Source organism: Canis lupus, chromosome 1, assembly GCF_003254725.2.
Source record: "Canis lupus dingo isolate Sandy chromosome 1, ASM325472v2, whole genome shotgun sequence".
Taxonomy (NCBI): Eukaryota; Metazoa; Chordata; class Mammalia; order Carnivora; family Canidae; genus Canis; species Canis lupus.
The window spans coordinates 73,478,205-73,493,288 of record NC_064243.1 but is presented as its reverse complement, the minus strand read 5'-3'; the positions used below and the strand labels follow the sequence as shown (position 1 = coordinate 73,493,288).

Sequence of the window (15,084 nt, the reverse complement as noted above, 5' to 3'; positions counted from 1 at the left end):
GCAGGGAATAGAGAATGCAGAGAGCTAAAAGACTAGAAACAGGAAGTTACAGAACCAATGCAGTCTATCTGGAGGTGATCTGTAAATTTAAGTATTAGTTATACCAAAAGGAAGCATGTACCAAAGGATACATTTAATTTAGGTTCACATCTTCTTGTTTTAAACCCTCAGGATCATAGGAATTTTGCAAATTAAGAGCTTTTTCAGTTTAGAAAAATAATCCTATCCCTAGAGTATCCCAAAAGTGTATGCCAGCATTTTGTAGTCAAATACACTAATATTTCAGCAGTGAGAGGCATGAATATTCACATTAGTAGGATAAATAAATTCATGTCCATTCTGATTAGGTTTCTAGATTTTGAAATTACACATAAACAATTATGGCCCTGAAATAAAATCAATATCAGATATATAAGCAAAAAAGGTTTTATACCCATGATCCTAGGTAAACAGGCAGAAGGGGTTCTTTCCTCTGTTGAAGAAAGAAAATGGCCATCAGGGCAAACACATAAGGTGGCAAGCCTCCTTCTTCAGGGTGATCTATACTGCAAAGCTACAAATAAGAGAAAAAAGTAAGTATTATTTTGTACCAACCTATCATTTACACAATTTGGTCTAAAATGTAAAACACCAGTGACCAAAAATAAGACTTTCTTAAACTTCTGGAGCAACCACATATTTGTGATGCTGAGTGGCAACCTCAATTTCAAAGTTTTCATCTTGTTAACTAAACTAGTATTTGTTCTTTTTTCTTTCTTTCTTTCTTTCTTTTCTTTTCTTTTCTTTTCTTTTCTTTTCTTTTCTTTTCTTTTCTTTTCTGATATCCACGTCAAATCTGCTCACTTGGTTAAAAACGTTTGTTAGTGAAATAGAAATAATGATTCAATCCCAAGTGCAAACTAACTGGCTCTGCTCAGTTTAATGGTCCCCTCATCTGAACCTACTGCCTTGAAAATTCATGCTTTGCTCAGAAACATGACTGGGGAGAAAATGTAGGCAAACTCATTGGCACTAACCGGAATAACAATTTAAAAAGCATAGCCTACTTCATGATGAAGCAGGAAGCAACTTTTAAAGGACCGTATATTGTAATTATCAATTCACTCAGTAAAGAGAGGCGCAGTCCTTTGTTCATCCTAGGCCTGAGCAATAGGAACCACATATTGTTACTGCCATTTCTTAATCAGTAAATCTTTAGCTTTTCTCTATAAAGCACTCAGGCAGAATCTCAAGTTTATAATCATGATGGGACCTTAAGTTTTAAGGAAATACTAAACACTCTAACAAATACTAAAATATATTTAAAGCACATAGAAATGTAAGCATGACCAGAGACTGGCTTCCATTTTTGGAGTCTCTGCATACATGGTTGGAAATGGTATGAGAAACTTTATCTCAAACTTTCCTGTGCCTAACAAGCACTTGGGAAACTAGTTAGAATGTAAATTCTTGGGGCATGTCCTACATTTGACCCATAAATCTGATTTTTAATAAGCACTATAAATGACTTTGATCTTTTTAGCAATACTGTCCCAGTGAAATAGAGCGCTAAATTTTCTTTTCTGTAGACATTAAAATTTCTGTTCTAATACTCAGATGCCTACTCTCTTCCTGCCTATAAATACGCATCCAAACGTTTAAGATTAACCATGCAAAGATCGAGCACATTGTTTATGCATATGTAGAATGTGCTCATGCACTTAAAGAACTCAAACTTACCTTTGCCCAGTACCTAAAGGCAATCACCAAAGGAACCAGCTTTGATTCAAGTTTGCCAAGGGCAGTTAAATGGTTTGTCGTCAAACAAGCATTTTCATTTCCTGCACTCACTTTACAAAGAAGACCACTGGTATGGTAAGGGGTGAAGATGAAAAAGAAAAAGATAAAGAAGCATTAGACAGGTATCAGGTACCTTTTACACTGACAATAACTACTATGCACTGACAGTAAGTATCTTCAAAATGAAAATTAAAAACTCACTAAATCTTTATGGGTTATTTAGGTCACTGCACTAAGAAAAAGACGGTAGCTATTCTCTGAGCAAACTTTGTTTTTCAGAACTAAAATTCTGTATTTTCATACATTAAAACTATTTCTGGAGGGGGAATGAAAATTAGGAAAATACTGTAAAAAGTATCAAACGGGAGTAAGAATTTATCTTTGTAAAAGAGTGTTTTCCCAAGAGTTGGAGGAATCTGCCTAATGAAGAATCATTACAGCCTACAAACCACCCATTTACTGTGGTGATGATAATGCTTCCAGATGGAGGAAGAGACACATGGGGGAAGTCACACTAATTGTTATTCAGCACTGCTAAAAATGCTGCTAAAAAGGATGGCAAAGTAAGGTGGCTACAGCAAGTAACCATTCAATAAAGTTGTTTTTTGCTAGAATGAAATGGGTCAAAATGCTTCCTTCCTCTGCTCTTTCCTTTCAAATAATTTGATTCTTTTTAAAATAAAACACTTTCTCCTCTTGCATCAAATGCCCAAAGCATAGAGAGAATGCTACTAGTGAACCTGTGAAATTAACCACATAAAGAGCTTGTTATTCTAGAAATTGTGGACATTGGAATGTAATATAAAGTACATGTGCCCTTGGCAAGTTTCTATTTAATATATAAACAGCTTAAAGAATCGGAGACCTTTGCTTTTCTTTGCACACCACCACTGGCACCCTAGCATGGAAGTCTGCATCAACATCAATAAAAGACTCTGAGAAGAGAAGAAAAAATATTAAGTAGGTTAATTAAACTTCTGTTTAAAAGTAGAACTAGATAAAGCACAAGTTGTGACTTAATCTGGCCTTTTTGAAAGAGGATTACAAAATAAAACTCTGAGACGACTTGAGAAGGGAAACAGTATTATGTACAATAATCAAGTAACCACATGAATTTAAAACCCTTATTTTGGATAACTCATGTTTGATTAGAAATGACTACATTATTGAATCAGAATATTTAAGTGCTATGTAGATAAGGTAATTAGAAATGTGAATAGGATATATTCAAAAACAAAACTGCTACAAAAGCCACTAAAATATCTGGGCTTAAAATACATATTGACCAAAGTAAGAAGAAATATTTGAATTTGAAATATTTGAATCAACCCAAACAAGAAGGATGTGAAAGACTAATACCTGGGATGAGAATGTTTAATGAGGTGTATGGAGAACATAAAAAGTCTTTTGAGTCCTAAGCTGAACATTACTTTGGACAACTGATGACCCTAACCAGTAGCAAGCAATTGGTGATTTATTAATCAGGGTTGGGTCACACCCCTTTACTGACTGTAAGGTATTAATTTAAACCACAGAATGGTTTCTGTTTGGATATTACCCACAGAAATAATTAAAAGACACATGTCATTCTATTTTCAACATTTGACAAATTAAGATATCTAAATTATAGACAAAAGAAAAAATTAAGAGAAAAACGTGGGAAGAATATGGCCTTACCGCTATTCTTTAAACATTCTTGAACAAGTAAGAGAACATCTGGCTGAGACATCTAGGAAACAAATCAATAAATATATCACTAATCCATAAGGACTGTTGTTTCAATGAGAGAATAATATAGTAATTCAGTAATAATACAGTAATCTGAAATTATCCAAAGTCCTTTCCAAATTAGAAGGCACACTGCCGCCCCAGTAAATAAATTAATCATTATGCTATGTGCACACATCAGTCAGAGACAGAGATGAGTGCCAAATGAGGGCAAGAGACCTGTCACACAGTTAGCTCCTGGTTAATGAATTCCTGGGGTAATCATCAGCCTCTCTGCAAATCTCCAAGACGCGAAACTGTTAATGTCTCCTCTCATTCTATAAGACTACTTCAACAAACTGCTTGCTGGTCTCCACTTCAGCCTTGCCTCTCTCCAATCCTTGCTCCCTGTAGGAACTACAACCATATAACCTCATCAATCAGACCTAGTCATGACCCTCCTTAAAACCCTCAATGGCTTTCTACTGCCCTTAGGTCACAGCAAAACTCTTTCCCAAGGCCCACAGATCCTGCATGTTGGGCCCTCTGTCCTAATCTTAATGTTGCTTCTTTCTCTTGGTCCCTCCATCATGGCTATATAATCATCCATTCAGCTCCTTGAACAGGCCAAGCTCCACAGGGGATTTGTATGTTTGCAAACACTGCTCCCTCTGCCTGAAACACTCACCCTTTCACTTCCCTACTCCTTTTCATCGTTTAGAGCCTAGTGTCAATGTCATCGCTTCATGACCGCTGGATCTATACATCCCCTGTTCTTTTCTGTCACAGAACCTTGTTTTCCTGCATAGCTCTCATTATAATTAATCACATACATGTAATTACTTATCTTTTCCACTAAGTATGATTTAGATGAGGGAGGAATCCTAGCTGTTTTGTCTTCTGGGATCTAGGATAGTGCCTGGCATACAACATAGACTCAGTATTTGCCAAGTGAATAACAACACCAAAATGACTGCTGTGCTGATAAATTACTAATCAGAATTTAAGGTTAAAAGATGTGTAAACTCTACTGATCAGCTGGCCACAGAGCTGCAGCAGTCAGGGATGGCAAGGAATGAGAGGCTATACAACAGACACCTGGAGGTGATGCCCAGGAATGTTCTTTATTATTTTTAACTAGCAACCCAGGTAAATGGGTATAAACCACCAGTGGTTGAACAATCTCCCAGAGTACCTTCCAAATTCAAAATTCTGACTCATCCACATCTTTTTCAATCACATTTAAACCAGAAATCCAGGCTAGGTGTGGTTCTTCAAAAGCATAATTATTTTGACAAAGTAGGTGTATAAAAGTGGAAATTTAGGAACAAGTTGAGCTTTCAGGTCACAAATGTTTCCATGTCCAGACTGCTTAAAACCTGAAATCCTTTTCTGACACTGGAAAGTTGACTTTACCAAGATAATTTAATCCTCTCATGTTAACAGAACCTAAAAAGCCTCATTAGAGTCATATAGTTAGAATACCAGTATTTGAAGTAAGTATGAAAGATCTGCAGAGTAAAAGAAGTACAGAAATCTGTACAATATTAAAAGAAATGCTCTAAAATCAAAGGTAAGGACAGCGCTCTGAAAATTCCAACAGTTTGTACTTACAATGGCTGGAAATTGAATGTCGATGTTTACATCAGAATTTTTGAAACCCAATCTGCTACAGGATGACCCATATAATCTGAGAGAACAATCTGAAAAAAAATTAAGTCACAAATAAAATGAAATTTCTCCAAAGCCATAACAAAACACTGCTATTTCAGAAATGGAACCATCAATTAAATTTACGCATGAAAGTAAGACAGAATTCAAGTTTGGCATAAACAAATGAACAAGGAATGGTTGACTCTTTGCTCTTGTCTTCATTTTATCCTCTGTAACAGGGAAGGCTGTATTATCTGCAGTTTAGCTTGACAACTACTGTTTCATGTCAATTATAAAACACAGTTTTAAATAATTCTAATTTATTATTTTATATTTTGTGCAGAAAATTCTATTTGCAAGGATTTTTACAATGTGAAAGTCAAAAACAGATGCCTAACTTTACCTTATATTTATAAACCTGATCGTATACTAAAGAGTTAATACAAACATTTCACCTTTTAGAAAACATACACAGGTATAATATACTATAAAGATCATGTTTCAATAAAATAATCATAAAAATGACCTTCAGCATAAAGTTACTTTTCAGCATGATTATGAACAAAATAACCCTTAACATAATATATACTCTTAGGGAAACTTTTGAAAAGTAATCAAAATTTCACTGATATAACTTAAAATGCTAGGCAATAAGCAATTCATTCTTCAGAGGAAGACATACGTGTGTGTGTATATACTGTCTACATTTATTTATGGCATTTACCCCTCAATGTTTTCCTACTACTATGCCAAAAAATTATCTCCTTCCCGTCAGGGGATTTTGTGGGATTTTATAGGTTTGTTAAGTCAAGTGATTTCTTTGAGTTTAAGCAGTTTCCCATGACAAAGTACATTCAATTTTACAATGGAAATCTACAGCAAAAATCACTGATGTGAAAAATGTCTTTCTGGGAACTTGTCTACAATACAAAGGATGAGATACAGATAAAATGAAATGAAAAGATTCTTGCCTTTTATTTTTATGAAAGGTATACAAATATGAATACATGCTATATTAATGCTTTTCCAGTAGAACAAAGAGTTCTATGGGAGATATGGCAATAAATAGTGATTCTAACCTTAACTGTAGCTTAGAATCACTTGTGGAGCTTCCTAAAAAATAGTTTTCTGTGGCTCCACAGACATAACTTGGAAAATTAATCAACAGGACACAAACTCTATTATAAATAGTTTTCAGAGCTCATTTTAGGTGTTACAATTCCTTTTAAAAGTGGTTAAACAGAACCTTTTTTGGACAGATAACCTAGAAATGATTCGAATATACTTTTTATTTTAACTTAAAATATTGCGTCAATTTAGTTGGTAGCAAGGTAAACAAGAAGATAGACAAGGGTCCCACAGTGCCCCCATAGTAAGTACATGTCCAGGGAAATTGATAATGAAGACAGGTTTAATGACAGTGCATGTAAAAGTCTTTGTTACCTTGGGGGAAAGCCAGAAGAAACAAAAACACACAAAAAATTAAGAACTTCAGGACATGGCAAATCAATTTCTATTCGATGAAAATTACTACTGGTCAGAAAAATGCATGAGGCACTTTTAGGTAGCTAAAGAGAAAAACAAATCTAGAAAATACCTGGTAACTTGTGTTGGAACACATTTTCCATGATACGTTTAATTTCTAGTCTCTGTTCCAAGTTCTCATTGTGTAAGCCAAACTCCTGTACCACTTTGTCAATGGCAATACCAATTGCATTTATCTGGGAGGGTGTAGGCGGGGGTAACGTGGTGAGCAACTCTTCCTCTTGCTTCTCCTTTTAAGATCAATATTGAGATTAAAAATGACTCACACAGTTTTTACCTTCTACCATTCACTGAGACAACACCCTGTAGAATATTCTGGAATATTTTTCTTAGCTCTCCCTCTCACTTTAGCTATGTTAGTCTTCAGATCATCAAACATATATACTTCTTTATGCACATAAAGTGATAATAGAAGACAGGGATAAGGAAAAAATGCAGGGAAAGAACATTAAAAGCAGCAATGACAAATCACTTGCTTTATTATTATTGGCATAAGGGCATATACCGAGGTCCTATCAATGACTTCATTCACCCTGGTACTGTTCTTAAAGAAATTCACAAGACTGTCTGGCAAAACATGTCTGGCCAATGTAAAGTATTTTATTTATTTTTATTTATTTTTTATTTATTTTTTTTAATTTTTATTTATTTATGATAGTCACACAGAGAGAGAGAGAGGCAGAGACACAGGCAGAGGGAGAAGCAGGCTCCATGCACCGGGAGTCCGATGTGGGATTCGATCCCGGGTCTCCAGGATCGCGCCCTGGGCCAAAGGCAGGCGCCAAACCGCTGCGCCACCCAGGGATCCCCCAATGTAAAGTATTTTAGCTAAAATAAATTCAGTAATATAAGTACTAAAGTTTTAATATCATAGCCTTAAAGAAAGGAAAGTCGTAAAGATGGCAAGTAAAAACAACTGACAGATTTGTTTGAGTAACATTAAACTTACCTTAATGTTTTTCTTGTGTCTCTTCTCTTTGATATGCTTATGGGCAAATGCAATGGATTCAATTAAAACATCACAAAGTTTGCAGGTGTACTTAGCTGTAGGGTAGTTTCTTGGTCGCTATAATTTAAAGAGATTTAGAGAGAGATACGTGTATCTTCCAAAATACAGGCAAACAGATATTAGCCAGAAATTATTTCCCCATCACTTCAAAAACTGTTAACATATTATTGTCACTTTTTACCACTATCCTAATAGTCATTTTTTGGAAGTGATTCTATTAAATCAAACTGAGTATCACTTTTAACTTGGTGCTTAAAAGATATCTGTGGTAGAGTACCTAATTCACCAAAGCACACGTTCCCAATTACTAGCATAGTTTAAACCAACACAAGGGTTTTAAGTAACAAATAAAAGACATTACCCTTTTTAGCCTGTCGATGAAGTCTCTTTTTAATCGCTCCTCTGCCTGCTGTAAGCCCAGGAGCTCCTTCGTTGAAAGCACAGACTCGTCTATCACGGGGCCTTCCAAGTCTCCGTCCTGCTCATTTTCCTCATTTCTAGTCCTACGTGGCTTCCGAGGTCTGGACCTCTGCTTCTTGTTTTCTTAAGTCAGGGGGAAAATATTATGGGCAATATTGAGCAATACCACTCTGACAAAAAATCAGACCGTACAATTTTATTCATATGTATTTATTCACTAAATAATGTGATAACCTGAATGACATCTGAACACAGCAAAAGGAAAGCTCTTCCATGGATAAAATGTGTGAATCCTCATTAACCACCTAATCTGGAAACATCAATCCATAGAAATCCTCTTTTGGGAACACTGGAAAAGAATTTGCTTCAACCATACAATGTGATTTTATCATTTCTTCCCAGTATACTCCTGAATATACTCAAACAATAGTAAAAATTATCCTCTGAAGGCAAGTGTACCTGTAATTCTAATATGTCATAATATACTATGTTAATGTATCTAATATATTCTTGTATACCTATATCTGTTATTCTAATGAAAACTATCCACATTTGCTTTCATTTTTTTTAAGTGAACAGAGCAAGATGGACAATATGATCTTCAAAGGACTAAGAAATCAACTACATTCTCATGTGGAATGAATATTCATCATTTAGTTGTAAATTTAGCTTTCAGGTAACGGGGCCCTCCCCCAACACCGATACAAGAAGTCTAAGCCAAAATTTTATTTCCTGAGGACAATTAGTTCCCATCTTATCCTTACTTTCATTTTAGTTTCTTTGAACAGTCTGCTCAATAAGCACATATCAAAGAAAAATGGTCATTAGTTGAAATAAGTTTTCTACAAGTACAGACTAATTCATTAAATTCTGTTAGTTCTCCAATCTTTATAACTAATAAACGGATCTCTTCCCTTTTAAACTTACAACTTTTCTACCTGTGTAACTGAAGATGTCTGTGGGACCTAGCTATTAAAATAAATTGTTTTAAATAGCTTTGATAACTTCAATCAAGCTCTGAAAATTACCCCTTCGGTAATACATATGGTCAAAATAAATCTCATTTCCCCAATTGTGATAAATGGTTTGAATAATATTTAAATGGCTTATCAAAAGTTAATCTTTCAAAACATAAACCTACTGAAAAGTCCTGCATGAGGCAATTCCCATGTCAAGTTTTCAGTGGAACTCACTCATTTCTTGGACAGCAGTTAGAATGAATCAGTTGACTGAAAAAAATTCCAAGCCAGAAAAAGGAGATAGGTATAAGATCTCTAATTTGCAAAAAGCTGTTGCCAACACCTCCAACGGGAAAGGAGTAAGCATTGTGCTCAAAGTACCATAAGATGCATATATAATGAAATTCTGTAAACAGCTTCTATAAGTGGTAATTAAAATAAAGTATTACGTCAAATAGTTTTTTTTTAAGCAATCAAAATGGACCAAACAAATAAAATACTAAAAGGTAAAGTAGTCCCTTGCAGAGAAAAATCAGTCTACTTTAATATTTGCTTTTTAACACTCTCCTATTCCCAATGAAATTATCACGATCTTTTAAGGACAGCACTCTTCACTGGCATCAACTTCTGAGATAAGCACTTCTTTTAACTTAAGAGGTGTGTCTGTGTTCATTTAATTTGCATATCTCTACAAGTTCTACCCTAAATAGTTATATCTGATTTCAGTGTTCATAGCAAGTTTCTTACTTTGGCAAATAATCATTAGGATTTACACTAATATGTGCAATATCCATTGAAAAGTCCATATTAGTTCACAAAACAATAACTGATGTGGAACCAAATCCCTTTTTTAACTGCTCTCTAATCACAAAAGCTTTTCATATAGCTGTCTGCTGTCGTCTTCCTGAGTGACTTCAGTTTCCCTCCAAAGAGCATGATTAACTCCTTTTTCTTTTTAAAGATTTCATTCTTAAGTAATCTCTACACACAACACGGGGCTCACTCTCACAACCCCAGAGATCAATAGTCACACGCTCCAGTGAGCCAACCAGGTGCCCCATTCCTTATTGTTTTTATAAAGAGAAGTGGATGACTGCAGAAATTCTGTGTGATGGCAATGACAGCAGCTGTCATTACTGAATATTTTTTATGCAACAGGTGCAATGCCAAGTACCTTATGTGCATTGCCTTGGTTAATACCTATAGTGATCCTCTCATAGATGCTCAGATTATTCCCACCGTACAGATGGGGAAAATGCCGGCCCAGGGAAAGAACTTGCTCAGAAACACATGACTAAGTCAAAGTAATGGGTTTTGAAATAAAGATAAAAAAGCATGGACGGAATTCTGAAATTCAGCCTTTTATCTAACAATATAGGAACTGGAAAGAACTTACTGAAATTCCCCTTTGTTGCATATCCATTCACATCTAGAATGGACCATGAGTTTCATAGGACTGCATGGTAAAGAGAGTCAAATATAATCTCATTGAAGGGAATCTTGAAAGACAACACAGGGTATTGCTAAAAAGTTCCCACAATTACATAGAGGAAGACTACCTGGCTCATCGCAGGTGTCTTGTAACATGAATTCTCTATATACAGTATTCCAAGTCTCCCATATTTTATTTGCACATGGCCCATTATTCCATTCACAAAGGACATGTGTATTTGAGTGGATATTTTCCAGCTAAGATCACTAATGGCATTGTCCCAAATACATTAAACTGGCAATCTAGGATATTTGAGGGATGAAGTACAGGGCGGTAACGTAGAACTGAAAAATAGAAAATAAGTATTAAAGAACAAAGCAACTCTAAGATAATTTTTACTATGTTTTCTCACATTATTTAATGAGACTCTTCCTTATTAAGACAGAATTCCAATTCAAGGAAAATTTCAGTCCCTTTAATGAGATCCTTTCAGGATCCTGAGTGCAGTGCAAAGTTTATATTTCAAATTGAATTTCTATCTACAGTAAGTAATTTTATATCAAAGTTTAAGATTTCCCTTATGAAGATTTTTTTCAAGTGCTAGAAGCTGAACAGTCCTTCATCTAGCAACTGTGAAAGCACACACTTATTTTTCATATAGTAAGAACAGAGGGGTTTTTGGATTGCCTCAATTAAAAGGACAGTAAAAATGTATGTACTTCCTTTTCAAAACCACTTAAAAGCAACTTTTTAAGCTGCTTTTCAGACTAAACAAGAATACATACATAAGAAGTCTTTGGTCTGTTAACAGTTCCTATTAATGTCTGCCTGGTTGCAAACTTTTATTCTATAAGCCTTTGTTTTTATAATGCTACTCAAGACCAACTTTTTCTTTTAAAAGACTATTGTTAACTGAATTAAGATATTCATGTCCTACCTGGACACAGTAATATAGAAATATTTAAATATTCACAAACTTTAAAAAAAAAAACATCAATCAAAAGCTGAGAAGTTATCAAAATGTGTTGGGTTCCCTCTGTCAGACTCAAGGTCCAGTGAGGCTGAGTTAATGACCAAAGAAGCATAGCACTCAATTTCAGTTCCACTTCCTCATCCACCACCCCACAAAAACAAGTCTCAATAAATTTAACCTCACCAAGCCACAGCTGCCTGCTTTGCAAAACTGTGATTCTGCCCTGATCACAACAGCACTACATCAGACAATTCCTTCACTTTCTAGCTTTAAGATTGATGAAGCCAAGATTTTCTCTCTCCTGGAATTCCTTTTTAACACCTCATTCTGTTTCTGCTATTTGATACAAGGCATTTTCTCTTGCTTTTCCCATCTTAAAAAATATAAAACAGCATTTTTCCTCTCATTTAATACTATCATAAAACCCCTTAAAGATAACAAATGCCGTTTTCTCTGCTAAGTATTCTAAATGTTCAGGTACGAGTTCAAATGCCTTACCAATAACATGCTTAAATGTAAACTGTGCACTGTGAGATAATGCAAAAGAAAAGGGCTTCTATAAGCCTTAAAGTGATGGCCAATTTGCCACCCATTCTATATGGTCACTAAAAAAGGTTTGCAGTCAATATATTTAAAAGCCCATTTTTCCAAGCATAATTTGCATTTTCAGACTAGTTTTACTTTTTTCCTTCATATTTATGTTTATTTCATTTCAGTAATTACTGTCCATTAGATAATTTTCCTGTTTATAGAAATCATTGCTACATGAAAAAAATCTATTCACCTTTTAGAAAAAGGTATAACCACCTTGGAGCTATTATTATCAAGCACAGAGGGCACTTAGAAATGGGTTTTGGTGCTACAGAAACTAAAAGGCAAAACTTTTATCTGTATTTCTGACTTTCAAAACTTAATGTGTCCCAGCCCTTTTACCATGCTCACTTTTCAGGAAAAAAAAAAAAAAAATCTGGGAGATTCATGCTCCAGCCAAAAGACATATAACCCTCTGTGACAGGAAATATATACAATCTATATTGTGTATTTACATTGAATAAATTTTTTTTAGCTTTATATTCTGTCATTTATATTATGGACACATTCACCATTCAAATACAAAATTACAATACATAATTTAGAATATACAAACATACCACTCAGAAAATATGATATAGTCCCCATGGGGAATATAATCACCCTCTTCTGTAAAAAGCATCAGTGGGAAACGTTTACTGACATAAAATGAGCCTCATAGCAACTTTTTAAAGGGACCAATACATACAATGTGTTGAAGTTGCCCAAATACCATGATTACAATTTTTAAAGTATTCACATTAAATAATAAGCAGGAACTATGAAAGATCAGAACTGGAATGCTGAAAATAATAAACCTCATTTGGATGAAAAAGACATTGCGACTTTGGGGTTGTAACTTGACAAGTTGGAACACATTACCAGGGCTTCCCGCTTCCATTTCTGACATGGTTTCTAGGCTTGTCAAGTCTTTATGAAATAGCCGTCTTACAGTTCTGCAGCCTCTTCCATCTTGCCACCTATATCCATCCTCACTTTCTTGAAAGGAGTCTTTTCTTGGTCGGTTTATAACAGGAATTCTAGGTCCAGGTTTGAATTCCCTCCAAGTGTCTGAATTACCAGCAAGTTCATCAGAGAGCCATCTCTTACTCTGATCTTTGTGGTTCTCATTCATCCAAGCAGGCTGACTGTAAATTGGGTTTTTAAACGCATAGGGATTGCTGGAAACAGCATATGGTCCTTTTCTGGGGGTATTCCCATAGTTCCCTGGTGTTATTTTTTTTTTTGGAAGGCCCTTTTCCATTTTACTGCTATGGCCTTTAGCATAATCATCCATTATTAAATAATCTTGTTGGGGGTGACCCCTTCTGAAATCCTCATCATCTATACTCCCTCGGTCTTTAGTGCGTTTCACAAAATAAGGTTTTGCAGCATCTCCCATGGTCTTTGACTTCAATTTTCTTACTCTGCACCTGAAAGAAGGCATTTTGGGAAATCATCAAACTATAACAAGATATCGTACCAAGCACATGAAATACCACACGTTTATTGTAGATGTTCAAAAGCCTACGGGAAACTGTTCCTTTCCTAATGTCCATCCCATTCTAATCATCGGCGCGTTATACTAGAAGTTGGGAGGCTCGAGTCCTATAATATTCCATGAAAATCAGTACGTACTACTTAGCATGACGATTACATCTGTGACTAAGGGAAGCTCCTTACAGTCTCGAGAACTGCAGCATTAAAAAATGTTACTCCCATGAAGTTGGTTGGCTTTACCTATAATCAAAAGCGCCTCTCCACAACACAAAACCAAAAACCCTCATCCCAAGCCTATGGTGTTAGAAAACTCCGGAAACGGTCTTAAAAAAAAAAAAAAAAAGTTGGCAATTACTTTTACGTGTTGTACAAAGTAACCGAAACTTTCTGTGAACGTCGCTCATCTCCTCGCCGCCCCACTTCTCTGTCCCTTCTGCGTCCTTCAGGGAAGGGTCTCGGCGCCCCGTCCCCAGCGTCCAGGGCTGCAGGGCACAGGCTGCAGGGGCCCGCGCCCCACCACAGGGCAGGGGCCCCGCGCCCCAGCAGGGCTCCCCCCTCGGCTAAGGGCTGGGCTTCCCACCGGGAGACCACTCCAGCCACCCTCCTCCGTCCTCATCCTCTAGCCCCACACAAGTTCGGTTTGGTCGCGGACAGCATTTCTCCCTCTCCGACCCCGGCCTGATCGCCCCAGCCCCGATCTGCCTCAGTCTCCAGCCTTCGCGACCCGAGGCAGAGGAGGCGGCGGCGTCCCCGCACTCCCGGCCACGAAACCACCTCGGGGATCAGGAAGCAGGAAGTGACCTGCGTCCTCGATGGGGTTCCGGGGTCCCCCCGGCCGGCCAGGGGCCGGGCCCGAGCGCCTCCACCCAAGTCCCTCCTTCTCCGGCGTCCGCAGGGTCCGACACAAAGTGAAGGTGCGGACTCGAACCGAGAGCTCAGCGCCCGCCGGCCTGGGGGCTCCCGGGTCCGCGCAACCGGGGCGCGGAGGCCGGCGAGGGACGGAGCCAACGCTTCTCCCGGGCCGGGCCCGCCCTCTACTCCGGAGACCAGGGAACCCCCCGGAGGCCCACCGCGGAGGCGAGTCCGGGAGGGACGCGGGGAGAAGGCGCCCCGGAGCACTCACCACCTCCGCCGCGGTCCCCCGCCTCTTCCTGTCCCGGCCGGGCTCCCTCTCCGTGTTTTCCTTCGGCCCCACTTCCGGCGCTCAGCGCTGTCTCATTGTGCGCGATTAGGGGCCGGCGGTCCCCCGCCCGAGCGCTCCGCCGCGCACGCCGGAAACGCGCGCCGCGCCCGCAGGGCCGCCCGACGCCCCGCCCCCTCCCGACGCCCCGCCCCCTCCCGACGCCCCGCCCCCTGCCCCCCCACCCCCCCCGCCCCGCTGGCTTCCGCAGCCGCGCGCCGGCAGGGCGCTGGAGCCCGGTCTGCCCCGGGAACCCGCTCGGTCTCTCGTCTCCTCGCCGGGGCCGGCCTCGCCCAGGCCCCCGGTGACTCCGAGGCCTTGAAGGCCCCGGGGAGGCGCGAGGAGCACGCCTCTGGC

General features: G+C 38.3%; 1 protein-coding gene across 9 annotated transcripts in view; it reads right to left on the bottom strand.

Annotated features, from left to right (window-relative positions):
- TUT7 (terminal uridylyl transferase 7) overlaps positions 1-14,809 on the bottom strand; it is a 64,164-nt gene extending 49,355 nt beyond the window's left edge. For 5 of the 9 annotated variants that reach the window (XM_025423153.3, XM_025423157.3, XM_035700744.2 and 2 more), the window contains exons 1-10: positions 14,671-14,809; positions 12,930-13,480; positions 8,055-8,236; positions 7,634-7,750; positions 6,737-6,914; positions 5,101-5,189; positions 3,457-3,508; positions 2,645-2,714; positions 1,720-1,846; positions 434-553 (exon numbers count right to left, since the gene is read on the bottom strand). In XM_025423153.3, the coding sequence (XP_025278938.1) occupies positions 434-553; positions 1,720-1,846; positions 2,645-2,714; positions 3,457-3,508; positions 5,101-5,189; positions 6,737-6,914; positions 7,634-7,750; positions 8,055-8,236; positions 12,930-13,449 (1,455 nt within the window). In that variant the 5' untranslated portion in view covers positions 13,450-13,480; positions 14,671-14,809. Of the gene's footprint in view, positions 1-433; positions 554-1,719; positions 1,847-2,644; positions 2,715-3,456; positions 3,509-5,100; positions 5,190-6,736; positions 6,915-7,633; positions 7,751-8,054; positions 8,237-10,631; positions 10,849-12,929; positions 13,481-13,902 lie in introns of those variants that run through there. The other 4 variants (XM_049116008.1, XM_049116010.1, XM_049116007.1 and 1 more) reach the window with 4 other exon arrangements.
- Positions 14,810-15,084: the final 275 nt, after the last annotated feature.